We start from the raw sequence: 16,992 nt of genomic DNA on the forward strand, positions 1-16,992 counted from the left end.
TCTGCTGCTCGACACCCTGCTGCTGTTTACAGTGACTGTGCTTCAACAAGCCATTGAGCATGAAGATGGGAAAAGTGCTATATAAATATAATTTTTGAAATATTTCTTTATGATTTCACTGGCCTGAACAGAAACACTGACAATAAATTAATCGCAATTGGACAGAAAACAAAAATCACTGAGCAATAGGTAGATCAAATTTCTCCCAATCAAACACACCAGAGTAGAATTTTGTTTCCTTTACTCCTGGACCACATATCGAGCAGTTGGGAAACACTGCCCCTAGATTTTTGGTTTATTTTAAAAATTAAAGAAAAAAAGATTGATGGATGAAAGCACTGCCTTGATGTGGAACGAATCCACACAGGTCAGAATATCCTGGATTTTATTTAGTCTTTACTGAGTTAGTTAATCACAAAGCAGTAAACTCTGCTTCCCTGAAGTAAAGAGGGGGGAAATCGCCAGGGTTCTCAACTCCTGATATTAGCTAATGAATCTCCTGCAGTGAAGTACGTGTATGACATCTAATGAGGATAGTTCTAGATCAGCTGAGATAACCTCCATAGTCATAAAGCCTTGCTATGATATGGCAGATGATGTGTGCCAGGCAGATCAAATCCATGAGGGAAGCTCGATCACGTGGTCACAATTGTTTTGCAAATTTGTATGTTCTTTCGAGATGCATGCCCTGAATTCAGAAGTAATAAGACCACCATGGCTTCAGAGGTTTTTAGAAAACTAAATTAAACATTAACAAAAGAAAAGATTTTAAGCACATACATAGGACTATGAATTACTACTATAAAACCGCTAATTAATCCGACTCCCAATTACACCTCTGTTATGTCAACAGTAAAAACAAATAGATTTAAACAGACCCAGGCAAAGCAACATGATACCCTGGACAGTGAGCTTCAAGGTGAGTTTTCTCAGCTTCGGTTCCTGTAGGCAGCAACTTGATACATAGAAGCTGGAGGCTTTTCACACTTGTGTTAGATCTTAGAATGCCCTTTTCTCTGACACATAGCTTCATCTCCTTTATACATGTTTCTCACTTTTTAAGACAAATTCCATTGTTCCCCCATTGCGCCAGCTAAACAAAATAATTTATCCAATAATGCAAATGTTCCTTATACCTCACGTTCTGAAACTTCAGCCATATTTACATATTCAGCATTTCAAACCTAGCTTCTTGTTGATAACTCGAAGCTTCTAGACTAGCTGTCTCCAATTAATTTAAATCACACACACACACGCACACAGAAACTAATCCACACCCCACTATTAACCAGATTTACAATAAATCATAATAATATTATGAAAATTATTATATTTTCATAACAGCTTCCCACCACCATCTGTCATCTGAAAGAAAACCAGTTTGGCAAGGTACTGAATGCTGCCATAACCCATGGATAAGGAACCAAATGCAAATTGCTGCATCTGTCAGAGGCAAACAGAAAATCAGAGGTGGAAAATAAACACCCAACAGCACTTGCATATGCATTCTGCCCTACTTATCAGTGGCTTTGGTTTTCTGTTCAGATAAATATATGGAAGCTGTTAAGCATTTACAATTTTAAAAATACTTAGCGCTAAAATCTGAACAGATTAGACTGGCAGGGTTGCAATGCTTCCGGCTCTGACGTTTAACATTCTTCAGAAGCATAGTCAATTTTTGATAATACATTTTACAAGAAACAGTGGCGCACAGGTGTTGGGGTGGCAACAAACATCATCAATGCATTTGTTTTAATGAGGGTAGGTACAAAGCGGCAATATAAAAAGATCACATAATTGCAGACTTGTGTAAAGCTATATTAAAATCTTCAGAAAACAAAGGAAATATAAAAATGCAGAACTTTCAACTGGTGATGTTCATATCCTGAGTACTTAATGTACTATATTTCTTCTATGGTATTTTTACACAGGCAGAGAAATAACACATTAAACATGTATATGTGAAATGTGTCTGATAGAAAGTCTATCCTGTCATTGACTATCTTTAACCCCTATAAATTCTACTTTTCAGACCTCAGTAGTTTCTTCTGTGATTTACAGGTTACATATCCAGTACCGTACTATCAATATTTCTATGATGAGAACATGGAGCAAAATTTGTCAAATAGAAAGTTTAATTTCAGTTCTACAACTTGAAGAATAGCTGCAAAAAGGAAAATAATTAAAAAGCTCATGTGAACAGGCTTTCAGTGTGGCCACAGCTGCTTTTATGAAGATATTGGGAGTTGAATCAAAAGATAGGCCAAGCTGAAAGTGTGTGATCATAAAAGGTAACTTTTAAGATATGTTTTCTACAATATAGCAAAGGCAGTCTTCACCGACAATCAATTCCAGCATAATAGTTCTATCTCTATACCGAATGAGTTATGCCCACAGGAACCAAAGCATCAAATTATATTATCAGCTCAAGGGTGACGTCCTTTATAGACTGCTAGATAATCTCTGGTTTGGGATATTCATCTGCCTCCTGCACTGCCTGTAAACCTTGCAGGCTAACTGAAACAATTAATCAGCCTCAGTGCAGAGTCCTGAGTTTTTCTCTGAAATTGATATTGATGCCATCAAATTTCCATCTAAAGCAGTCTGTCCTTTCCGGGAAAAATAATCGAGTATAAAGCTTTCTCCCATCTCACTTTAGAACTGTAATCATGAAGATCAAGTCCAAAGGTGCTTGAATCCTTGAGCAATTAAATTAAAAATCAGCAATTAAATAACAAAATCTATTTAAAGTCCACAAAAGGTAACAATGGTTTGCCTTGCCAATAAATGTCACAGCATGAATATTAAGCATTGCTCACCATGACCGATCACAATTTGCTGGCCATTTCCCAATTCTGGCATATCAAAGTAATGTTTTGTATATTTAGGGGATCTGAAGCACATTGTTGTTAATAACAAAAACTGCACGTGATCTGTTATTACTACTATTTTCTTTTCACCCCCAAAATTAACAGTTTTGAAAAAAAACCTGCATCAGAAACTCTCAGATTTCTGCCAAGAATTGACTAGTGTTGTGAAAAACCATTAGCCAGTTAAGCAAAATCAGATATAATAATATGGATATACTAAGGGCAATTTTTAACACGCTGGCATTGGAAAACTGGGCATGGTAGATCAGCTGCTCAATCTTTCAACTGAGCTCCATGTGTCAATAGGCAGGGCATGTAGCAAGCAATCAATCTGGCAACAGTGCCTTTCGGCTGCTGCCGAAATTGAAAGTCACCCCTCTGTCCAGCTGAGGTTCCAGACTAAGTAAAGGCATTAGTTACTTTTTCAGGGTAACTACACATCTTGACTTTCATCTTATTGAAGGAAGACTCTTACATATGGAAGATGGCCAAGCAGAGGGATGAGGTGATATTGAAAGACAGAAAGCAATAATGTTGAGCTAGCAGTGCTTTCAATCTAATTTACTCCCACAGCAGGAGTTTAAATTGAGCACGCTAAAATTTCCACCTCTGGTGAAATTGACCATTTTGGCAGTCAAAAATTACTCCACCGAAAAGCTACCATGTGGGGTCTCCTGGCTGGAAAAGATACTCAGGTGACATGTCGAGTGGTTCCTTCTGGTTTGTGTTGTTCAAATTTAGCTAATTAATTCAGATCAACAGCAACCAGGAGTTTGTTTCTAAGCAGGACTTTAAATTACTTCACAAATGGACATTTTATGAATGTGGCCACGGTACACTAACCCTCCTTGCACTCCTCCATCTCCCTGCAGCCTGTAACATGATCAATCACAAGATCTCCTCTACTGTCTAGCTGAGTTGACTGTATTTGGTTGGTTCCACTCTTGCCTATCCCCACAGAGCTAGAACATTTCTAGCAATGGCTTCTCTTCCTGCCCAAACCATTACCTCTGGGGTCCTTCTTTTGCTCTTCATTTACAAGCAACATCATCCAAAGACATGTTCCACATAGGTACAAATGATATCCAGCTTTACCTCTCTCAACTCCTCCTCTGTTTCTGTGTTGTCAACTTGCTTGTGTGACATCCAGTCCTGGGTGAGTGCAATTTTCTCCAGTAAAATATTGGGAAGACTGAAACCACCCTTCTTGGGCGTGCACACACAAAATCCATATCCCTCACTACTGATTCCATTCTCTTTCTTCATCTCAGGTTGAAGCTGATATGTTGTGGCCTCAACCTCCAGTTTTAACCTCAGCTAAGCTTTCAACCCAATATTTACTCCATCACAAAGATGGTCTACTTTTATCTCCATGAAATCAGCTTTCACCATCCCTGCCTGAGCCCATCTTCTACTAAAACCCTCACCCGTGCCTTTGTTAACTTCTGTTTTGACTACTTCAATGTTCACTTGACTGACCTCCCATCCGCTACCCTCACTGAAATTCTGTTGGATCCTTCCCAATCAGGACCAAGTCTTGTTCACATGTTATACCCTGTGCTCGCTAACCCAAACATGTATTGGAGGTTGGGGAAAACCAGTGTTGGTTAAACACAAGAAAAAAAAGTATAAAAACGATTAAAAATCATGGTAATGCAAGGCTTTCAAATCCACTATTCATGAGGATGTGATTTTGTGACAACTGGAGCCAATGTTGTTCACTGAACAAGCCAAATCCGAGAGGGAAGCTCGTCTGACTGATCATAGCCCTTTTTTTTGTATTTTGAAAATGAGGGGGAAAACTACTAATCCCAAGAGCCTAGAATCCCAGTAAATCTTTTAATTTTAAAATCCTAAAAGTGTAACAAGAAGAAAAAAATCTTAAGCGCACAAGATTAAAATTACAGCCTTCATTTTAAAACACAGTCTTACAAAACATTCCCCCCAAAAAAAACCAATTGGTCAGAACATACAAGCAAACTACTTGGCAATATAAATGTTAACCTTAAAAATCCAATATCACCCAAGGCAAAAAACTGTTGCTACTTTAATAAAATATACCACACAACTTCACATTCTTTTTCACTCTGCCATGAAAAACCAAAAAGAAAGGTTCAGAAACAGCCTGCTTTTTCAAAACAAAGACTTCTCTGGCTTAAAACTGGATGGCTGCTTCAAATCCACAACTTTTGTCAGCACAGTGCTGGTTTCCGGACATCTCCCCCACAAATCTCAAATAAACATCTTTCCTTAATTATCCTTTTCCCCCTTTGGTCTTAGGCTCCATTGTTCTAAGCATCTCTTTGAACTCAATTTTTCCAAAATGTAAAACATTTTCATGTTTTCCTACTGCCTTCACTTTCAGGTAAAATTAAATTTCATAACCTTCCCTTGTTTACCTATGAAACCTTTGTCAGCTGTAAAAGTCCCTCGTCACTTCTAAACTCCCTTTGAAATTTAACGGCTGAAAAGTCGATTTCCTACTTATAATATAAATTTCAAAACCAACCTATTTTATTGTATATTCAACTTCACCATGGCCTCTCATTACAAATGCATGCATCTATCTCCTTTACCATTCATCTCGCTGCTCCCACAGACAAGCTGCCTTTACTAACCTTACCCCAGTTTAATTACACACACACTCACACAGACAGCCTTCTTTGCAAAATACCACCACATTCCCTCAAATAGTTTTTTTAAAAATCCCATCTTCACAATTTTCATGAGTGATAATGATAAAATAGGAGGAAAATCATAATCTCACTGCAATCCCTTTAATGCTTCTCCAGCAGCTAACAACCATAATAAACATTGAAAAGTTCAGTCGTTTGGCTGCGAAGTACACCATCTGGAGCTCGCCAATTCGCGAGGCAGCAATACAATATTCGGTAAGACACATCCAGAGCCAATACAGAGAGGTACATGACACAACAGGGGCAAAGTACGTTAGGCTGGATTTGTGCCGGTAATGACTGCAAAACTGGCAGTGTCCATTTGTCATTATTTCACTGAAACTGACAGAAACTTCTGGAGACTGCACATGTGCAGCATTGCACAGAAATCAATAAGTCGCTGTTAGTGATTCTATGTTTCTCCAGAACCTGTGCTGTTCAGGTCCACCCCATTGCAATCCCGAAGCAAAATCAGGGAGTTGGCAAAATCTTCTACTTTTGCGCAGATAGTCTCGTGTTAAAAACCCTTGGAAAAGTTACAGCTCGTTGAATGAGGTGTAGCTGGGTTTTTAATGGTGTACCAAGTTCATAATTGCTAGCAAACACCCTCCTGTGTGCTGAAAAGTTAATTTCATTTTGTGGAATGTCAAATTTTTCCATTATGTTAAAAAAAATAAAGGTTATGATATTTTAGCTTCCACATTAATCAAATCATAATTATTTATTTCACTACCTGAAAATTTAAATTAAATCTGAAGGATAATCAGTGGTTCTTTATTTACTAGTTTGCTACATTTGAGGATACTTCAATGTGATTGGTTGCTTACCCTGGTTGATGACATCAGTGTGGCTGGATGCCTGGAAATCTCCTTCACTTGGCCCCAGATTCAAATTAACATTGGAAAACACTACACAGATTGCTGGATCTATGTGGACAGCTTTTATAAGAGGTCTGCAGTGAGTGCCGTTGCTTCACGACTTAGAGCCAAATTGCAGCCCAATATTAGCACGTACGATGGCAAAACCACAACTTAAAAGTAATTTCATTTCTTGATTATTTTCTATGCCTATTTTTTCCACTCAAGTTGCCAACTTCTTCACTGGTGAATGGTTTGATGGAAGGCTGTCACTTTCGGCCCCGAACAATGCCCAGTCTACCTCAGATTACCCTGGAAGGGCAAGGTACTGCAAACATTTGAACAACAGGTGAGGTTAGCTGTTTCACGCTGATACTATGCAGCAGCAACACGAGTGGTATTCACCACTTACAGGATGCTGCCTTCAAACCAAAAAGATGTTCTGCCTATCACACAAATGAGTGATGTGGTATATGAATTTCAGAGCTAGTGTGATGCCAGGTATGTAGGTTGTACATCCCAAAGTCTGGTGGATCGTATCAAACAGCATGTCCCAACCAGCCCGTACTTGCAAAACTCAAAACACAATGTCCAATATTAGATGTGATTCTGTGAACAACATTTGCTAAATAATCCTCAATACCGATTAAAGATTGTCAGTTGGGCTCGTTGTGTGGTACATTTGTGTGCACTGGAAGCTACACATATTAATACACAGGGCCCTGTTCTTTGCAGACAGAAAGAACATGTACACACATCGCGCCAGCTCAACAAAATAAATGACAGTTATTTGATGGCTCATTCCTCAGGGAAGTGCCTTGACCAATCAGGGTCAAGCTGCCCAGTTTAAATTTCAAACAATGCTTGGCAGTTAACTGTCAGTCATCATCAGTGGTGCATTCTCCATGGCAACGCCACTCGCCAACCAATCATCACTCCCTTCACATACAGTATAAATTGTTGTTTCCCCCCTTTACATTGCTATTCTTGCGAGTGTCCTCATGAGTGGAAGAAAATAAGCTTAGACATGTCTCTTTTTTTTAGCAATACTCAATTTCTGTATTGCCAAACGACTATCTGTGGAATCTAGATTTCTACCAAGATTTGAGTTGGGCTCATGGTGGGTTGGTTAAGTTGGTCTTCATCAGCATGCCTTTGCTGGACGTGGAGGTTATACTCTCTGAAAAAGCAGGCAAGATGTTGGCATCAATAACAGCGTACCAATGATAATTCTCATGGTGGGGTAACTGGACATCAACGGATTGGACACGTGGACTTGTTAGCCATGCCGGACAGCAGTGCTCTCACTAGGGCAACTGCTGCCATACAGAGGGCTCGAGCATCTGCTCCCTGGATGAATCCCACAAGTTTCTGGGTCAGGCTGATCCTTACTCTTTAGCTTCTTCCTGAGGTTCTGGAAATACTGTCTATACGACAAGGTGCGATCAAGACTGGTTCCTAAATAGGGGGTATTTTGGTATGGTTTACCTCTGTGCTGCAAAAAGAGACATTCAGAGTTCATCTTGCCTTTTGGGTATGTAGGGGAAATTTTGCTGTGATCGTCTTTTGCTGGTTTGACCAAAGTTGACACAGGTGGAAGCAAGCCTCAGCTAGGTCAGGGTTTCCTCAGTGGTGTATGAATAAAGGAGGGCTAGCATGGAGTTGTTAAGGGGATATCATGTTTGACTAACTTGATTGAGTTATTTGATGAGGTAACAGAGAGGGTAGATGAGGGCAATGCTGTTAATGTTGTGCATATGGACTTTTAAGAGGTATAAAATAAAGTACCACATAATAAGCTTGTTAGTAAGATTGAAGCTCATGGGATAAAAAAAGCAGGAGCAGCATGGATACAAAATTGCCTAAGGGACAGAATACAGAATTGTGGTGCTTTGGGTTTTGTTTTGACTGGAGGGAGGCATACAGTGGAGGTCTGCAAAGCCCTCTTATGAGGCCCTCTGCAGTTTTTGATATACATTCATAATGTGAGTAAAGACACAATTTTGAAATTTGTAGATAACTCGAAAATGATACATTTTGGTGAGAAGAATGAGGAGAGACAATAAAAGCTAAATGGTACAATTTAAAAGCAACAGTGAGGTCTGGGGATATTTGTGCGTAGATTTTTGAAGGTGGCTGGTATTATGACACAGCCAATGGTAAAGGCTGAGTTGTTAAAATCCCAGAGGGAAACTGGAAACAACTGTCAAAACCCATTTTTAAAATTTGTACGTTTCAAGATGCAGGCTTTGAATTAAGTAGTAATAAGACCACCGAGCCTCAAGGGTTATTTTATAAAGCTAAATTAAACATTTATTTATACAAGAAAGATTGTAAGCACATATACATCTCTACAATATTACTACTATAATAATTACAAAAATTCCCTAATTAATCTGACACTCAGTTACACTAGCAACAGTAAATCTCAGATTTAAACAGACACCGGGCAAAGCACATCCTGGACAGATGCATTCGAAATGAGTTTGTCAGTTTTGGTTCCTTGCAGACATCAGCTTGAGGCTTACAGGCTGAGGCTTCTCACACTTGTCGGATCATAAAATGCCTCTCCTTTGTACACAACCTCTTTTACAGATATCTTTCTCTCTGAATGTAAATTTTCCCTTGTATCACTAGGCTTTTAACTTTACCTCCTCTGACAATAACATCCTTTCATCCCACCAATTTTATTAGTAAGCTGAAAAAAAATAAACACGTTGCTAGGCACCTTCTAGCTAGGTGCAAGATTCCACCCGCAGTCTTGAATGGTTTCTTTTAACAAATGCAAATTTAAACTTTACCTTTTACCTTATGTTTACCTAATTAACATCTCAAAACTACTATATATCAAAGCACCCAGACTAGCTGGCTTTAATCCACTTAAGACACACGCATAGACACAGACCCCATCAGAACTAATTTTTAAAAAATAATTTCCAATACCATTATAGACATTAATATCTCTACATGACACAGGATAGGTTAACAAAGCATATGGGACCTTGGGCTTTATAAATACAGAGTGAACACAAAAGGCAGGATATTATGTTGAATCTGTAATTCAGCCCCAGTTGGATTTTTGTGGTCAATTCTGGGCACCATACTTTAAGTGTGAAAAGCTTTGAAACGGGTGTAGAAGAGATTTAGTAGCAAAATGGGGTCAGGGATGAGGGACTATAGCTATAATCGTTTGGTAGTACAGTATTTGAGTATTGCTGAAAAAAGGGATGTGCTGTTGAAGCTTTTCATCTCGCACTCAGTACAATTCGCAAGAATACCAAATTATAAAGGGAACAGCGATTTATACTGCATGAGGAGTGAGTACTGTTTCGTTGACAAGTGGACTTTGATTGGTACAGGCATTGTGATGAAGAATGCACCAGTAACTGACAACTGACAGTTAACTGCCAAGCTTTGTTTCAAATCAAACCAGGCAGGTTGACTCTGATTGGTCAAGGCATTGCCCTGGGGAGCGAACCAAGGAATAGCTCTCCCCTAATCTTTTGTTTAGTTGAAAAGGGCACAATGTGTGTATGTGCTCCTTTTGTCTGCAAATAACAGGGACGTGTGTGTGCATGTATGTAGCTCTTAACACACGTAAGTGAGCCACACTGCAAGCCTTAAATCTTAAATTGGTTGTCTGTGTAATTCTTAGCACGATCAGGATTGTTTAGCAAGTGCTGTTCAATCGTGGAACACATCTAATATTGGGCACTATATTTTGAGTTTTGCAAGCACGGGCTGGTTGGGTATGGTGAGCACTTTGTTGGATCGTATCAAATAGCACATCCCTTTGGCTGATGGCAACAGGCAGTCGGGGACGTACAGCCTACATCCCTGGCACCACAGTGGCACTGAAATTCATATACTACATTACTCACTTGTTAGATAGGCAAGAATGTCTTTTTGGCTTGACGGCAGCATCCTGTTAATGGAGAAAAACACTCATTCCTACTGCATACTAGCAGCGTTAAATGGATAGCTCCAGCTGTTGCTCAAATTTTTGGGACACCAAACCCTTCCAGGGTAATCTAGGGTAGGCTGGGCACTTTTCAGGACTGAAAGTGGCAGCTTTAGGCCCATTCATGAGTTTGTGAGAGATGTGGCGAGCAATGATCTGATCACGATAGCCATTATTCCGCAGGATGGCTTTGATGCTCCCTAAATCAACACCAAGCTCGCACGATGAGTAAATGCCTTGAGCCCTATTCACCAGGTTGCCAATAACGTTATTCTTATAGTGTGTGGAACTGTAAGAATCCCAATGCATAGACTTACCAGTGAGGGTAGGTTTGAGGTACACGGCAGTAGAGAACCCACTGGCAGATTTCTCAAATAAAATTCTTTGAAAGAGAAGGGGCAGATTCGATAGGCCAAATGCCCAGCTTCTGTACTGTACTATTCCATGATGTTATGAAAGTTATGTTTAGCTGAACAAATAATGTAATTATGTACCAGCTGTTATGCATATTGAAAACTAATTTAAGTGGCACTTGATGTCTTTAGGGGGCATCCAGGTATTAGGCTTTCCAACATATTTTTACTTATTTAACCTACATCATGTCACTACTACTTCTTCTTGAATTCACTGCTTGAAGGCAGGAGGTGCAACCCACAGCGCCATGACCTCCATCACGGGTACGGCAAGGAGGCAGGTCCCGAATCCACGCCAGCTAGAACAGGGATCAAACCCCATGCTGTTGGCACCAATCTGATCCACACCAGCCGTCCAGCCAACTTAGCTCAGCAGGCCCCCCAAAGAAGTCTGAGTTGCTGTGGCAACGTACACTTTTATAAGAACATAAGAACTAGGAGCAGGAGTAGGCAATTCAGCCCCTCGAGCCTGCCCCGCTATTCATTATGATCATGGCTGATCTCATTTTGGCCCCAACTCCAATTTCCTGCCCTCTCCCCATAATCTTTCAACCCGTTACTAATTAAAAATCTGTCTATCTCCTCCTTAAATTTATTCAGTGTCCTAGCATCCACTGCACTCTGATGTAGTGAATTCCACAGATTCATGACCCTTTGAGAAAGGTAATTCCTCCTCATCTCTGATTTAAATCTACCACCCTTTAGCCTAAAACTATGGCTTCTCGTTCTAGAATGCCCCACAAGGGGAAACGTCCGCTCCACGTCTACTTTGTCTATCCCCTTTAGCATCTTATATACCTCAATTAGATCCCCTCTCATCCTTCTAAGCTCTAGCGAGTATAGGCCTAAACTGCTCAATCTCTCCTCATTAGACAAGACCTGCGTCTCTGGAATCAATCTAGTGAACCTCCTCTGAACCGCCTCCAATGTAACTACAACCTTCCTCAAGTAAGGGGACCAAAACTGTGCACAGTACTCCAGGTGTGGTCTCACCAAAGCCTTGTACAGTTGCAACAATACTCCCCTATTTTTATACTCTATTCCTTTAGCAATAAATGCCAAAATTCCATTTGCCTTCCTTATTACCTGCTGTACCTGCATACTAGCTTTCAGCGATTCATGCACGAGGACACCCAGATCCCTCTGCACTGAAGCATCCTGAAGTTTCTCTCTATTTAAATAATAAGTCGCCTTTTTATTCTTCCGACCAAAATGGATAACCTCACACTAATCCACGTTAAACTCCATCTGCCAAATTTTGGCCCATTCACCTAACCTGTCCACATCCATTTGTAAATTTCTTATTTCTTTATTGCAACTTACTTTCCCACCTATTTTGTTGTCATCTGCAAATTTAGCTATAGTACCTTCTATCCCTGAATCCAAGTCATTAATACAGATTGTAAATAGTTGAGGCCCAAGGACCGAACCCTGTGGCACCCCACTAGTTACAGCTTGCTGTCCAGAAAAAGACCCATTTATCCCCACTCTCTGCTTTCTGTTGATTAGCCAATCCTCAATCCAAGCTAATATATTACCCTTAACTCCATGTGATCTTATCTTGTGTATTAATCTTTTGTGTGGCACCTTATCAAAGGCTTTCTGGAAGTCCAGATATACTACATCTACAGGATCCCCATTATCCACTTTGCTTATCACATCTTCAAAAAACTCTAGCAAATTAGTCAAACACGATTCACTCTTCATAAATCCATGCTGACTCTGATGGATTGCATTTTGACTTTCCAAATGCCCCATTACTACTTCCTTAATAATGGATTCCAACAATTTCCCAACGACAGACGTCAAACTAACTGGGCTATAGTTTCCTACTTTCTGCCTTCCCCCCCTTTTTGAATAAGGGTGCTATATTAGCATTTTTCCAATCCACTGGAACCTTTCCAAAATCCAGGGAATTTTGGAATATTATAGCCAATGCATCCATTATCTCCGCTGTCACTTCCTTTAAGACCCTGGGATGTAGGCCATCAGGTCCTGGGGACTTGTCACCCTCTAATCCCAATAATTTGCTCAGTACTTTTTCTCTAGTGATGGTGATTTTACATGCATGTTGTAGCCTGGAGCTATGGATAGTGATGGTAGAGGTTCCAATTTCTTTCCATCACATGACTGACCAGGGATCTCTCCTGTTCATAATACCTGCCATTGGTGCATGTTGAGACTGAACCTGTTTGGCCACATTCTAAATGCAGCTGGAGTGGGACTTGAACCCAGAACATCTGGCTCAAAGGTTGGGACACTACCACTGCCCCATTGCCCATTTTAAGGGGCAATTTTCTGATATTGTACTCTCAGCACCCCTTCCCTCACCGCCCCAACACCACATATTAGAAACTTGTGTATTCTCCGCACATAATTTTAAGCCACCTGAAATAACATTCAAAAAATTGTATAAGGCATACAATGCATTTACAACACTCACTCTGATTCCATATGCAAGGAACATCAAGTTAAACTCCATAGCTACTGAGAAAAAGTTAAATAGTATTCGATTCTTAAAGAAAACGTCTTTGTAAAAATATGTGTATGTGCTGGGGCAGAATTTACTAAAAGGAATAAAAATAAACTTGACTGTCCATAATCCAATATACATTAAAAGTCATACAGCATAGAACGAGACCATTTCAAAGAATTATGCGGTAAGTCCCACTCCCCCACTCTTTCCCATGACCCTGCAGTTTTTTTCCTTCTCAAGTACATATCCAATTACTTTTTTTTTAAAAGCACTTTCACCTTTGCCTTTTTCATGTACAGCATGTAGTGGCCATGACTGACTGTCCTTAGCATTCCCTCCTCGTTCTACCAGAAGCCTGATTAAATTTGTTCTATACTCGGAATTAGATCTTCATGCAGCAGACCAGTAAGAGAAACTGCAGCAGATAAAAATTTTAGCAATGCAAATTCTACTCACCTTCTTTAACTTTAACCATACTTCCTCTCGTGAATGCCCACCCAGGAATCCAGCTACTGCAAGGAAACAGGCCAAGAAACAAGGAGCAAGTGCAAACTGGAAAGAAATAAAATATCAGGTACTTTATTCCTTCTTCTTACAATTTCCTAAAGTGATTTGACAAGGACAAGTGGCATGCCAGAATGCTGACCTATAAACAGAAGAATATAGGTGACCGAGCTTAGGAGTGTTGAACTGGGTATGTTTAGTGAAACTGGCTTACACAATTTAAGAAAATCCACATGTACACAGTTAATACATGTCATTGTGGCAAATACATAGATCTTTCATAGATCTGTGCCAGGACAAGTGTGTATAGATCCACTGCAATATTTTTAATTCTTAAAGTACAGCAACTCTTGTGTTAAACCTTAAAAATCAGCAGAAGCTGGTCCTCTGACATCAAAATGCTACTTGTAAAAGGAAGGTTTCACTAATCATGCAAACAGAAGTACTGTTTATAATAACATAGCAAACACTTAATTAATTCAAATCTTATGATCAATTCACACTGACAGAGTAAAATAACACCAAGGAAAGACATAATTAAACAGCACTAAACGCTAAATCTTGCAGTTCCTAACTTCAATGCAATAAAGAAAATCATCTACATCAGATTTTACTTCTCTGTTGATCACTGTTATAATCTTGATTTTCCAGTAATAGATTTGCACGCAGTATTCAGCTCAACACATATACTGTATAGCACTGGACTATTCTTGAGCTATTTGTACATCATCCTTAGGCACATTAGCACTCCAAATATAAGTGCAAGAGCCCTCTAGTGATGACATTCACCCTGTTTTGCTAGAGATACATGAGGAGGAATTTAAAATACTTTTCACTGGGTAACTTTAATTTAACTTTGGACTCAAAAGGGCCAGAGGGCAGTAAAGGCTTACAAATGAGAGTTCCATGAACTTTCCTTCAGTAATTCCTTTAAGACAAACGAACAACCAGGTTCCAATTCCTGACATTTTTATTTTTATAACTCGAGTAAAATGAAAAATGTGTTTTTTTGTCATCTTGATATGTCATTAATGATTGAGACTGAGGTACTGGCAATACTTATTGTAGCAAATGTCACTCCACTATTTAAGAAGGGAGGGGGAGAGAAAACAGGGAACGACAGGCCTGTTAGTCTTACATCATAGTAGGGAAAATACTAGACTCTATTATAAAGGATGTGATAAATGGATATTTGAATAATCATAATCTGATTGGGCATGGTCAGCATGGACTTGCAAATGGGAAATTACGTTTGACGAAGTTGTTGGAGTTTTTGAAGATGTTATTAACAAAATCGATAAAGGAGAGTTGATGGACGTAGTATACTTGGATTTTCAGAAGGCTTCTGATAAAGTCGCCCACAAGGGGTTGATTAGCAAAATAAAAGCACATGGGATAGGAGGTAATATACTGGCATGGATTAAGGATTGGCTAACAGGCAGAAAACAGAGAGTAGGAATAAACGGGTCATTCTCGTGTTGGCAGACTGTGAATAGTGGGGTACTGCAAGGATCAGTACTTGGATCCCAGCTGTTCACAATGTATATCAATGATTTGGACATGAGGACCAAATGTAATATTTCCAAGTTTGAGGATGATACAAAGCCAGATGGGAACGTGTGTTGTGAGGAAGATGTAAAGCTGCTACAGGAGGATTTGGACAGACTTAGTGTGCGGGCAAGGAGGTGGCAGATGGAATATAATGTTGAAAATGTGACATCATCCACTTTGGTAGGAGGGACAGACATGCACAGTATTTCCTAAATGGTAAGAGATGAGAAAGTGTAGATGTACAAAGAGACCTGGGTGTCCTTGTCCATAAGTCACTGAAAGCTAACATGCAGGTGCAGCAGGTAATTAGGAAGCCAATGGAATGTTAGCCTTTATCACAAGAGGATTTAAGTACAGGAGTAGTGAAGTCTTGCTTCAATTATATAGAAGCTTGTTAGACCGCATCTGGAGTACTGTGTGCAGTTTTGGTCCCCTTACCTCAGAAATGATATTATTGCCATAGAGGGAGTGCAACGAAGGCTCACCAGACTTGTTCCGGGGATGGTGGGACTGTCTTCTGAAGAGAGATTGGAGGAACTGGGCCTGTATTCTCTAGAGTTTCGAAGAATGAGAGGTGATCTCATTGAAACCTACAAAATACTTAAAGGAATAGACAAGGTAGATGCAGGTAAGATATTCCCCCTGGTTGGGGAGTCTAGAACCAGGGGACACAATTTCAAAATAAGGGGGAAGCCATTTAGGGCTGAGATGAGAAGAAATTTCTTTACTGAGAGGGTTGTGAATCTTTGGAATTCTCTACCCCAGAGGCTGTGGAAGCTCAGTCATTGAGTATGTTTAAGGTAGAGATTGATAGTGATTAACAATAACGTAAAGTGTTATGGGGAATAATGGGGGTAAAAGGCATTGAAGTGTTCGAACACCTATGATAATACTGAATGGTGGAGCAGCTCGACGGACTGAATGGCCTTCTCCTGTTCCTATGTTCCTAGAGAAAGACATATTTCCTTACAAAAAGATAAAATATCTAACAGCATATTTTATGAGGCAAAGCTCCTGAAGTGGAGTCTCACCCACCAGCAGTGCAAATTGGGACTCAGGCATGGAAGTCAGCACAACTGAATTGTGACATTTCTTCATATCCATTGATCTGAAAAGTTCCTCAAGTTCATCCCTCTGTACCTCTTTCACCCTTATGTCTGGAGTACTTTCCTCCAAACTTATGTCCTATACATCCTCCCTCCACCCACAGTCTGGCAACTTTTGGCTGTTTAAGGGTATCTTGCACTAAACCCTTCTCAAACACTATCTTTTCCACTATGTCTTTGGTCACTCTGCTAACTTCCTCATTTCGGCTTGGTGTTCATTTCACTGCTCTGTGAAGTACTTTGGAATATTTTTCTACTTTACAGGTGCAAGATAAATGGAAATTTGTTGTGCTTTCTTCACAGACTGACCTGATCAAGCAGCATTTTCTTAAGTGCCACAGTTTTGCTCTTGCCAATGATAATTTGATCTAGAAATTTATACCATACTCCAAGAACAGGACCCTATTGTAAGGGATTAAAAAAAAAACACAATGACAACATGTAAATGACTGAGAATTGTAATTCCAAAAAGGATAACAGTGAATGAATATTGTCAAGACTATCAAGGTTATAACTTATCCAGCTACTTTATTTTCAGCTGATCTCTCTCCCAGTCTTCCTATTTCTTAACAGAAAGCA

General features: G+C 39.7%; 1 protein-coding gene across 4 annotated transcripts in view; it reads right to left on the bottom strand.

Annotated features, from left to right (window-relative positions):
• Positions 1–16,992, bottom strand: part of mpv17 (mitochondrial inner membrane protein MPV17) — an 87,593-nt gene that overhangs the window by 12,696 nt on the left and 57,905 nt on the right. For all 4 annotated transcript variants that reach the window (XM_041187326.1, XM_041187329.1, XM_041187328.1 and 1 more), the window contains exons 4-5: positions 16,723–16,815; positions 13,709–13,804 (exon numbers count right to left, since the gene is read on the bottom strand). In XM_041187326.1, the coding sequence (XP_041043260.1) occupies positions 13,709–13,804; positions 16,723–16,815 (189 nt within the window). The remainder of the gene's footprint in view (positions 1–13,708; positions 13,805–16,722; positions 16,816–16,992) is intronic.

This window comes from Carcharodon carcharias, chromosome 5 (assembly GCF_017639515.1).
Source record: "Carcharodon carcharias isolate sCarCar2 chromosome 5, sCarCar2.pri, whole genome shotgun sequence".
Classification (NCBI taxonomy): Eukaryota; Metazoa; Chordata; class Chondrichthyes; order Lamniformes; family Lamnidae; genus Carcharodon; species Carcharodon carcharias.